At 42.6% G+C, this 12,335-nt stretch overlaps 1 protein-coding gene across 1 annotated transcript in view; it reads left to right on the top strand.

The window, feature by feature from the left end:
• Window positions 1-12,335, top strand: part of tsnare1 (T-SNARE Domain Containing 1) — a 190,405-nt gene that overhangs the window by 105,629 nt on the left and 72,441 nt on the right. Inside the window, exon 8 of the mRNA XM_061714611.1 lies at window positions 9,823-9,895. Coding sequence (XP_061570595.1) covers window positions 9,823-9,895 — 73 coding nt within the window. The remainder of the gene's footprint in view (window positions 1-9,822; window positions 9,896-12,335) is intronic.

Raw genomic sequence — 12,335 nt, 5'->3', positions numbered from 1 at the left:
GTACCTACTCAGCGCGCTTCTACCCGCCACGCCCCCGTCTTGCGCTTTTCCACTACGGGCTGAGACGGGTAAAAGCTGGCCAAGTAGATACTTTTTCTGTACCTATTTTGCCGAGGTTCTAAGCGTGCTGAGTCAGCCCTATATCTTACGTCATCACTCTACACGCCACTGATTGGTCGGGGGGCGGGGCCGTCAGGCGTTCAGGAAGCGGGAGTCAGCGCGAAAACGACTCGCTGCGATTTTATTATACAGTGCAAACGTCTGTTTGGTGATCCAACTCTGAGGTGCAGATGTTCATAAACCTGGTGGCTGAGGAGAGAATTAAAAAAGGGATGTAGACCGGCGATAAGGTACGATCAGATCCACAGGCGCATGTTTTTTTCTCAGCCGCTCGCGGCTCCAGCTGATTTCTCATCAGCGCCGACACAAACAAAGGGGTTGCGCTATCGAGTACGTCACAGCAGCTTCACCCCAACCCGCCCACTTCTCACCTGGGTGTCGAAAAACAAACGTGGACAAAGCGTGTGGAGGCGGTACGAGGCGGTACGAGGCGGTACGAGGCGGTACGAGGCGGTACGAGGCGGTACGAGGCGGTACGAGGCGGTACGAGGCGTGCCGAGGCGGGACACGCTGAGTAGTTACTAGTCGAAAAGGACCATTAGAAGCACACAAGAAACCACATACAGATATATTGTATCTAGAATAGTTTAAAAGGACTAACTGAAAGAGTGCTGCATTATTTTTCATATTCAGTAAATATAAAATATTTTGACGACAGCGTCAGGTAACCCAGGAACAGCATCAATTTTTTGGCTCAAGGTAACAGAACATCCAGAACCAACCCGAAATCACATTGTTTAAAGCCTTAATATAGAAGCAGAAGTGCAGAGTTCAGGTATCATCAGTGAGTGGTACTACTATGTTTTTCTCAGGTTGAAACCTTTGTGTTGTTAGAACTTTTTTGTTTTATATTTTTATCCCAGTTTTATCCCCCATTTTTATCAACCAGTGCTCACCCTTTACCAACCCAAGGAAAGAGCACGTTATCGGGTGCCCTGGCTGGCCAGAGGGGGCAGTGTTGCTGCATGTTTTTTCTAACTTAACATGCACTCAGCGCCCACAGCGTCCCCGACGGGAGTTGAACCCAGGACCTTCTATCGGTGAGACGGCTGCACTACCAGCTGCGCCACCTCCCCCTGTGTCCCCTCCCTGTTGTTGGATCTATAAAAGAAATAACTGGAGGCCCAGTTCTGAGCCTGAGCGACACATCCAGAGGCTCTGGTGGCAAACAAGAGTTTAAGGCCAAGAAATATGGAGGAGGGTACAATGTTGTTTTGAAGGCTGGCTGCACACTGAAGCCCCGAGCCGTGTGTGTGTGTGTGTGTGTGTGTGTGTGTGTGTGTGTGTGTGTGTGTGTGTGTGTGTGTGTGTGTATGTGTGCATGTTTGTTCTTTAATGACTGTTCACTTCCACACATACTAAATTAGTTACAAAGTGTTTTGTCAGTATGATGAAGTCAGCCCTGATTGCCACATGATGTGCCAGGTAAAATTAATCTGGTATTCTATTAGAGCGTGATAGACAAGGCAGCCTAAAGGTAAACTCAGAAAAATCTTTGCCAGGGGCCTTTTTGGCTCCATTCAAATAGTTTTTGCCAAGTGGCAGGAGTAGCTGCCAGTTTCCACAGCAATCTCTGCCACCTGTGATGGATGGCCCGGTGGGTTCCTCCACACAAATGCAGCTGTGATTGCACCGAGTCATAAAGCAGGAATGAGGGGGACCTGTGAAGAGCAGATAGACAGAGGTTTTATAAGCTCTCATTTTGCTCTGAGCAGAAACGCTGAGAGCCGATTCGAAGCTCGGAGGCTGGAGAGAATTAACGGTGGTCAAGCAGAGCTACACCCGTTTTCCCTGACAGAAGAATAATTGGACAAACACTTTGATCTTTTTCCTTTTATTACTTTGTGTCAAGTAAAGCACATGACATTTGGGATTAAACAAATCCACAGAATATGTCAATTAAAAGGAGCATTTCATTTAAAAAGGCTTTTGTCTCCATTTATAAGGTTAGGTCTGAAAATATTTGGACACTGACACGAGTATGTAAATTTGACCTTTTTACCAAAAATGTAGTCAAGCTTTGATGTTTTTATTTGATATTGAATATTACTGAATATTGAATTATATTGAAAAATAGACAGTTGATTTCTTCAGATAACTGAATAAATCAGCACTGAGACATGACAAGGCCCAAATATAGGGTATGATCTGTTTTCTAATGATGAACCAGACAGAGGGGAACCAAATAAGTCCAATTACTACGTCCTTATCCAGCACCAGGAGACTGTGAACATAAAAAGTCCCCTTGAACAGGAAGAAACCTCTGACAGAACCAGAAAGAGGAAGGACCAGCACCCAACTGGACCGGTTGGAGGTTGAGAGGACAGGAAAGAGGAGAGAAGAAGAACAACAGATAAAGAACACTTGCTGGGAAGAAGTAACACAGGTTCATAACAACAACACTAGTCATTAATAGAGTTTGTGGCAGTAATATAGCTTTATGATTTATAGCAGCACAACTAATGGCGCTTTTATACTAGTGCCTACTCAGCGCGACTCGACTCGCCACGCCTCGTCTCGCCTCCACTCGCCTTGCCCTTGTTTGTTTTTAGACACCCTGATGAGAAGTAGGCGGGTTGGAGCTTAGCTGTTGTGACGTATTTGATTGTGTGATCTAAACGGAGAAGACAACAACACTAAAGATGTAGAACCTGGAGGAGATGCTTCTAAATTCAGATAAAACAGAGGTTATCATTCTTGGTCCAGAGCATCTTAGGAAGGGATTAGATGGTGTTGCGATGGCTTCCAGTGCAACTGGGAGAAACCTTGGTGTTGTTTTCGATCAGGATTTGTCCAGGATGTCCAAGTAATTTGCTGAATAGGCTCCAGCTGATCCAAAATGCAGCAGCACGAGTACTGACAGGAATCAGCAGGAGAGACCACGTCTCTCCAGTGTTAGCGTCGCTCCATTGGCTACCTGTAAAATTCGGAATCCAATTAAAAATGTTATTACTTGCGTATAAAGCCCAAAACGGCTTAGCTCCGCATTATAAATAAAGGTTTAATTACTGCGACTTTGAAAACCTGTGGTACATATCCTAAACTTAGGGATAGGTTAATTTGGTCCAGTATTGTCGTACCAATAAGAGAAAAAATATGTTTGAATAGTCGAGTCGGGATGGGGTCTAACATACATGTGGTTGACTTAGCTCTATTAACGAGTGAAGTCAGCTCAGGGAGGTCTATAGGATCAAAACAGTCTAGAGTCAAGTCAGAGCCTAGGGAAGTCGCTAAAGCTGAAGAAACACCTACAACCGGCTGGTTGATTTCTTCTCTAATTCTCGTGATTTTACTGTTAAAGAAGCTCATAAAGTCTTCACTACTGAGAACTGCAGGAATGCACGGCTCAACAGAGTTGTGACTCTTTGTCAGCCTGGCTACAGTGCTGAACAGAAAACGTGGGTTACTTTTGTTATCCTCTATCAACGTTGAATAATAAGCTGTTCTGGCTTTGCGAATGGCTTTTTTATATACTATTAGAATATCTTTCCATTCACGATAAGAGTCTACAGACTTACAAGAGTACCACTTCCTTTCCATTTTACGCACGTTTTGTTTCAACATGCGGATATCTGAATGATACCAGGGAGTTAAGCTCCTGTGGCTAGAAACCCTCCTTTTCAAAGGAGCAACTTCATCTAAAGCTGAATGCAACAAATCAGCAGTGTTACTAGCAAGGAAATCAACATCTGCAGAGGTAGAACCCAGGTCACTGGCCTCTACTACATCACTATTTCGCACTGTCGTAAGATAAGCAATGGCCTCCCTAAATTTAACAATAACTTCATCAGACAAACATCTGCTAAAATAATACCTCCTATTTTGCACTGCATGTTTGCAGGCCGGAGCTTCAGGAGCTGCATGCTGGCCTGCGGTCGAGCTTTTTTTAAAATTTTGTTTGTCTCTGGGCTGCTGAAAAGTCAGCTGGAGGCGCGAGTAGCTATGAAGAGACAGAGCTCCTGGTAGATCTGGTCGTTCCTTATCTCCGTCTAGATCCCTTTTTAATTCTCTCCTCAGCCACCAGGTTTATGAACATCTGCACCTCAGAGTTGGATCACCAAACAGAGTTTTGCGCTGCCATTGCCTGTTGAATAAAATGAAGAAGCCGTGAGTCGCTCTTTCACTGATTTCCGCCTCCTGATTCAAACGTCTGACGGCCCCGCCCCCCGACCAATCGGTGGCCTGTAGTGTGATGATGTCAGATACAGCCTACTCAGCCGCTTAGAACCTCGGCAGAATAGATACAGAAAAAGTATCAACTCGGCACGCCTCCACCCCTAGTGGAAAAGCGCAAAACCGGGGCGAGGCGAGTTGAGTCGGGCTGAGTCGGTACTAGTGTACTAGCGCCATAAGGAAGGTTGGAAGCTCTATCTTAAATTTATAAATTTATATAGTGTCTAATACAACAAAAGTTGTCTCCAGACGCTTTCCAGAGACCCAGAACATAAACCCCCGAGCAGTTATTACATAAACAATGGCAGGTAAAACTCCCATAGTGGAAGAAAAACCTTAAGCCAAACAGTGGCAAGAAAAACTCCCCTTTAGGAGGGAAGAAACCTGGACCAGGACCTGGATCATAAGGGGGGACCCTCCTGCCGAAGGCCAGACTGGGGGGTCGGGGACGCCAACAGCACACAGCAGGCAGGTGGAAGCAGCAGTGGGATGACCGGGGGTGGGGACCGCAGGCCAGCACGCAGCTCCCGAAGCTCAGGCCCAATCAGCAAGCCCCAGGTTAGGTTCAGGGTCGGGGAAAGGTTGAGAAGGGGCAGGGCCAGGGAGAGGAGTCTTGACGGACAAATCAATAAATGTAGAGAGGGTGTCTGCTTCCTGAACACAAAATGGTTCCAGAGTAGAGGAACCTGGTACCTGAAGGTCTTATCTCCCATTGTACTGTTAGAACATCTAGGAACCACAAGTAAACCTGCTGTCTTAGAGACAAATGCAAATGTGTTTCCATTCGACAGTGTTTTTCTCTGTATGGGTGTTACTCTCTGAGTTCTCTTTCCATAACTCTGCCTTAAACTTCCCTTCAAAACAACAAAAAGAAAACCTCAACTTAAGAGGTGGACAAAAACATCAAACGTGTTTGGGAGAAAATAGTCAAGATAAAGGTAGCAAATGATCATTCAAAGGATTATTCAGCGTTAAAGTCCTTATAATAATATTGGTGTAGGGATTTATAATGAATACATTTACTGTTGGCATCTCTAGATACTATGTTTTGAATGATATTTCTCCATACATCTTCATTAACAACCCAGTCTCGCATCAGAATCTGAAATAGCAACATTTGTCCACAGTACAAAATGTATTAGTTTCACAATAAGGCCTCTCAAATTTTGACATGTTTTTTTCCTATTATTTTCTATTGGCCTGCCGAAAAGTCATGTGACTGCCCGCAGCGACCTTGTAAAAATAAAAAACACGCCTATCCTTGTCTTTCTCAGTGGAAAAATGTATACGGTAGTTTTGACATATAAAAGTGTTTTGATCATATTTCCAGTGAGGAATATACATTGTAATTTCATTATATTCGTTCAGTTGCTTTATATGATCTTTGGTTTGTTAGTCATTATGATGAATCTTTCAGGTCTCAGGATAAAATTGTTACAGTTTTACGTTTTCTGTCGCTGCTATGCTGGTTGCTAAGTGCGCGGGTATGGACGAAACCAAGTGGCTTGTATGCTATTTGTATTATTCTTTACATTATGTAATTATATGAGCCCTTAAGATATTTGTGTTATTTTGTGTAACTTTTGAGGATATTATTACAACATAGAACAAAATAAAACAGATTTTAGTGCCCAGGGGATTACACATTTAGGCTATTCTTCTTTGAATTTTGGCACCCCTATGTTTTTGTGAGACAACCCGGAAATTATTGCTCGCTCCAAAAAAGCATGTTTTTGGAAAAAAAAAATATTATTATACCTTTTTTTGACAAGACAATCAACAAATTAATTAATTTTATGGTGCTTGCTTGCAAAGCCATCCACATGCAATGACAGACCCGAGTTAACCTCTTTTATCTTGTTAATATCATCTTGCAAACTCGACAAAACCTGTCCAACTCTTGACGTTTCAGCATTAGCCCTATTTAAAGATTGTTGCGTGGCAGGCAATACACTTGTGTATGCTATTTGGCTAAGGATAGTAGGGTTAGGCTTAGCCCTGCTAGCTCTGGCACTTTGCTTGGCCGTCCTGGTCATCATCATTGTTAGAATATTGCCATTCAGGAGTAAAACATTTCTTGGCATCTCTTTTTATAGACTCCAACAAAGAAGCGGAAATTAACTAGGGAATTTGAACTCGGGGACTCCTGCGTGTGGTTTAAATCAATTCAATTTTCAATTCAATTTTATTTGTATAGCGTCTAATACAACAAAAGTTGTCTTCAGACGCTTTCCAGAGACCCAGAACATGAACATAAAAATAAAAAACCCCCGAGCAATTATTATATAAACAATGGCAGGTAAAAACTCCCATAGTGGGAGAAAAGCCTTAAGCCAAACAGTGGCAAGAAAAACTCCCCTTTAGGAGGAAGAAACCTGGACCAGGACCTGGATCATAAGGGGGGGAAGAAACCTGAAACCTGGACCAGGACCTGGATCATAAGGGGGGACCGGACGCAGCTCCCGAAGCTCCGGCCTGCAAACATGCACAAAAGAGAAAAAAGGGGGGCCGGCACAAGAAACTACAGGAGCGATGGACAAAAATGATAGCTCTGAGATACTTATAATAAATAAAAATGGAAAAGGAGAAGAGAGGCAGGGAAGAGGAGAGGAGAAGAAGGGTGAGAGGCACCGCCCAGCGGATCATGTCGGTGCCCCCCTGCAGCATAGGCCTATAGCAGCATATCTACCACCAAGCTATATTTGAGACTAAAGGCTGAATTATGCTTCTGCGTCAAAATGGCGCCGTGCCTACGGCGTGTGGTTTGGATCGACGCATAGGACACGCCGTCACCTGCGCCGTCTCTGACGTGCACCTCCTGAAAATTGTAACTACGCGTCGAGGAGACGCCGAGCACACGCCGAGCACACGCAGACCGAGAGGGCTGTGATTGGTTCGTTTGAAAGCGAAGCATTTCCGGTTTCCGGTTTGAATCAGTAGTGAACTTCCAGGGCTCTTTTCTTCGTTTATATGTGATTTTTTTTGTTTTTGTTTTTTTGCACAATAGTTGTCCTTATCTCTTTGATTTACTGTGACCGGAAAAAGTCGGATAAACCATTCAGAAAAAGATCGCTAACTAGTGGCCGTGGGGGGTACTGCACTGCGACCAAACGGAGAGACGGAGAAGTCAGAAGGGTTCAGCACGGCGTCACGGCTGCGGCGTGTGCTCTGCGTTGGTGTGACGCAGAACCATTTTTCAGCCTTAACTATTATAGTCTTGTTCTATAGCTGCAACTATGACTACTGACTCTAACACACTAGAGTTTACACTACCTAGAGATTTACCAACACCAGCTAGAGGTTTACTAAACACTAACTATAGGCTTTACTAAACAGAAAGGTTTTAAGTTTAGTTTTAAAGGTGGAGGTGGTGTCAGCCTCCTTAACCCAGATTGGAAGTTGGTTCCATAGTCCATAATCAAGCGACCATATGTGTGTGATGCTTTTAAATCTGGAAACCAGGTTTAGATCAATCAGGTACATCACATCCAGCACTGCCAGAGAAGTGGAAATGCAAAAAAAAGTGTTTCCATTACATTTTTACAATACAGTATACTGGATTTTCAACACGTCTGAAAAACCACCTTGTGAAAGCGTAAAAATGTTCCGGCAATATTTGGAAGATTTTTCAAATTAGAGGCGTTTCCACTACAGGATTTCTTTTTCGATATCTACAGGACTGTCTTAGAAAATTAGTATAATGTGATTTTCTGTAATGCAATTAGAAAAGCAAAAATGTCATACATTCTGGATTCATTACAAATCAACTGAAATATTGCAAGCCTTTTATTATTTTAATATTGCTGATCATGGCTTACAGCTTAAAGGAGATTGAGGCAGGATTGAGGCAGGATTTATGAAAAAAATTCGTATACATTTTAAGTTTTCTAGTAATAATGTCAGATGAAGCGTTCCAAACCAAAAAGAATGATTCCTCTAGTGTATCTCTCCTTTGCCTTGAACAGGCTGTGTGCTGCAAAATGTGCTGCAATTCGGTCCCGAATTTCCCGCGCTGGGCTGCGGATGTGACTTCACATAACGCTGCATGCGCGTTCTCCCCGTTCTCCCGTGCCGGCTTCTCAAAAAATTAGAATATTCTGGGAATCTTAATCTTAAACTGTAAACCATAATCAGCAATATTAAAATAATAAAAGGCTTGCAATATTTCAGTTGAATTGTAATGAATCCAGAATGTATGACATTTTTGTTTTTTAATTGCATTACAGAAAATAAAGAACTTTATCACAATATTCTAATTTTCTGAGACAGTCCTGTATTTCCAAATGAAACGGTCTGTTTCTAGACCATTTGTGGACAGATGGATGATCAGCACTCTGAGATGACGTATCTCCTTCCAGCTGTCTGCAGATCAACTACCCTTGATCTCCTTTTAGTGAGGCACACTTCACATTGGTCCTTCTCATGAACAGCAACCACGGCTCCAAGTCGCTTTTGTTGAAGGATTTAGCCTCTGGGTTCACCTACTTTTTCCTCCAGCACTGCGAATGTTTGATAGGTGTGTTCTTTGAAGACAGAAGAACTTTTGTGGTATGAGCTTATCTAAGTTTCTGTTTGTTATTGTGACTTAGATGAGGATCACATCACATTTTATGATGAAATTAATGCAGAAAACCACTTTATTCCAAAGGCTTCACATACTTTTTCTTGCCAGTGTTGTCAACTAATCCCAAGTTTACTGTAAAATATCAGAAACTGTCAGTACTCGAGTTGTAAAAATAAATCAGGGGGGATGGTGGATTTGATCATATGGGGACAGATAATTTGTGCTGATTACAAATAATATAATATATTACAAATAATAGCAGTGACCAAAACACCTGCAGAAATACTGCAGGAATGACACAGCAGCAGTTAAATGCAGCCTTCTGTAAGCTTTAAATATCCACTGGGCTTACATCAAATACATCAAAACACAACAATAAAAAACACTTTTCTGAACTTATCAATATGACTCTGTCCTTCACAGGATAAGTGACATGGATCACTGCAAAAACTCACAATCTTAACAAGAATATTTGTCTTATTTGCAGTTAAAATGTCTTACTTTAGAAAAAAAATCTCATTACACTTAAAACAAGACTCATCACTGGAAAAAAACAACAATTTTCACCTGTTTCAAGTAGATTTTCACTTGAAATAAGTAGAAAAATCTGCAAAAGATTTTTTTGTTTGGAATAAGAAGATAAATCTTGTCCCACTGGCAGATTTTCCTACTTATTTCAAGTGAAAATTTACTTGAAACAGGTGAAAATTGTCAAATAAGTTATTTTTCTGGTGTTATTTTTCTGGTGATGACTCTAAATGTTGAAATAGCAGTAAAACCACATTCATTGATGAAATAACATAAGGGATGGAAAGGAGGGATGGCAGTTTTACAGGGGGGATGATTTGGACCGTTTTTATTTCAGGGGGGATGCCATCCCCCCTCATCCCCCCAAATCGAGTACTGGTAACTGTATGCATTTAAACCAGCATGAAATCTGTGTTTTTCTTTTTTTCTCTCTCTAGCGAGACATGCTGGATGTCAATCAAATCATGAGGGATCTGGCCAGCATGGTCCATGAACAAGGAGGCACCATAGGTAAGAAACTGCACGCGTGACTTGTTTGTTGGTGTGCAGTCGCATGGCTGCCTTTGACTCAATTAGTAAATATCACGCCTGTGAGCAAGTTCTGATACGATGCACTTGATTAATATCTTGAACCAAAAACACATGTGGGCAAAACAAACTTTTTAACCTCTGAGATGTTGCTGCCGCGCTCAAAGACTGACGCGAGGCAGAATGCCGTGAGTTTCCACAGAGAGCAGAAATCCATTTCGACATCCTGGTATCTGTAAACGCCTCTCCGTCCCCTGCAGTGATGCAAACTTGGCAAAAGGAATAACGTTTAGCACACAGATGTAGACGCTTCGCTGCTGGGTCACACATCTTCCATCAGTTCTGTCTGACTATCATGAGCATTCATAATGCTGCCAAAGAGATATACCGGAAAAATATGCTGCTGATGGGGCTGCAGATCAATTCTATGAAGAAGTGAAAGGTCTGATAAAGCAGATAAGTCTAAATTAAGATTACTTTCTCCAGCTGTGGTCTGCGTTACAAAACATGTTAAGCTGTTGCTGGAGGACAATCAGTTATAGTTTGGTCTCTGACGTGCACGGACAAATAGATAGCTGAAGGGTTAAGTTAACATTTTAAGCTGCAGCCTGCATAGATTCCTTTAAAGTATGAGGCAAATATTTCCCCAACTGTCAGCGAATGGCATAGATATACAAAACTGGCCGCGTTGATCTGTGGTTTTTGGCCCCGAGACCACGAGTTCCCACTGTATATGTTGGGTATTTTTATAATTTTTTTTCCACAATTCTTTATTTCAAATTATCAACAATACATTATAAAACAAACAAAACATATATATAAACAGTTGATGCCAGGGGATTAGTCACAGACAGAAATTATAGATCAGTTCAAAAAAATGTTATACATAGTACATAACTCAGTGGTTTGGATGGCTTTTCTATTTTTAGAATATTGGATTGTTGCAATGTATTGTTTGAATTCATTTTTAAAGGCCGGGAAAGATGACTGCCGCTCCGAGCCCACTAGAAGAAAGTGTTCTGATTAAAATAAGGAAAGTTGGACTATATAACAATTGCGTTCATAAGGATTATGAGTTTTAAAAAGTTTTTAAAAAAAAATAAAAATTTAAGAAATAGTCTCTTCTCCCCGTGTGTATCTGCCTGTCATGCACGGGTACGTGCGCGCATGTTGTGTTTACTTTTTAGCCGGAATTGTGGTTCTGCGTCACACCAACGCAGAGCCTACGCCGTAGGGTCCGGCATAGGGTGTGCGTCGCCGCGTACCCTATGCCGTAGGCTCTGCGTTGGTGTGACGCGGAACCATAAATCAGCCTAGGCGGATTTATGGTTCACCGGGACAAACGGCTCTGGCGGTTGATGTTGATCCGCGGACCAAACTTGTTAAGGAGCATCAAACTCACTCTTATCTATGCGGAAATAACGCTAAGATATAAAGAAGGCGTCTCAAAGTGTGATCTATGGTGAAATAGGAAACTGAAGATGTGTACGCTGTTCCCACTGTTCCCTTCAGTTCTGCAGCGCAGCTTTAGCCCCGCCCACCCCCGCCCCGCTGCAGGCACTGATGCTTTCAGTGTGACTGCACCAAGCGGCGAGATGCTGGCGTCGGGACGCCCGTGACGCTTTCAGTGTGAACGAGGGGTTAGAAGCATTATGACACCAGAAGGTATAGCATCAAAAACTAAAGGGTATTCCTTTGGTGGTATAGGAATACTATACTTGTCTAGGAGTTCTGAGTGTGACATTAAAGTGCCGTTTGAATTGAGGACCCTGCTTAACCAGATAAATTCCATGGATGATGTATATGTTGTGTGTAACGCTGTGATAGTGGGAGACATGACATCAGAGCTCAGGGAAAGTGTCGGAAATCAAAGTTCATTGAATCACAAGCTCAGGTTCCAGGTCATGGTTGGGTGAACATCTGGACGGAAGACTGATGACCAAGCACCCCCTTTCCATCCTCCTCCCGAGTCTTGGCTCCAGGTTAAAGTGCTAAGCTCGGAACAAGGGGTTGGAGTTTCCGCCCTCACCTTCAGTCATGAACTTGATCATGACCCTGCTGAACCTTAGAGACGGGCCATTTCTCAATACGTGTTCCTGTGTGTGAGAGGGGGAGACCGGTCTGACAGGCATGAATCAAGAGTGGCTGCATTTACATGGGAAGTTTAATTCCTCTTTAATTCAGAATTAAAATTAAATCTGATTTAAAATGAGTAAAAATGACCATGTAAACACCTAATTCCGAATGAAAATGGCCAATCCGAATTAAACTTAATTCTGAAGTAAGTGGCTGGTTTATTCCGATTTGAAATCCAAATATAATAATTCCGTGATCATGTCTACACTCATTCCTCTTTAAATTAATTCCGGTCTTTCTTTCTGCTCGTTCCCTCGCCCGTCTGTCTCCATGACCTTATATTCCT

This window comes from Cololabis saira, chromosome 3 (genome assembly GCF_033807715.1).
Source record: "Cololabis saira isolate AMF1-May2022 chromosome 3, fColSai1.1, whole genome shotgun sequence".
NCBI classification, from domain to species: domain Eukaryota; kingdom Metazoa; phylum Chordata; class Actinopteri; order Beloniformes; family Belonidae; genus Cololabis; species Cololabis saira.
This window is presented reverse-complemented; position numbering and strand designations above follow the sequence as displayed.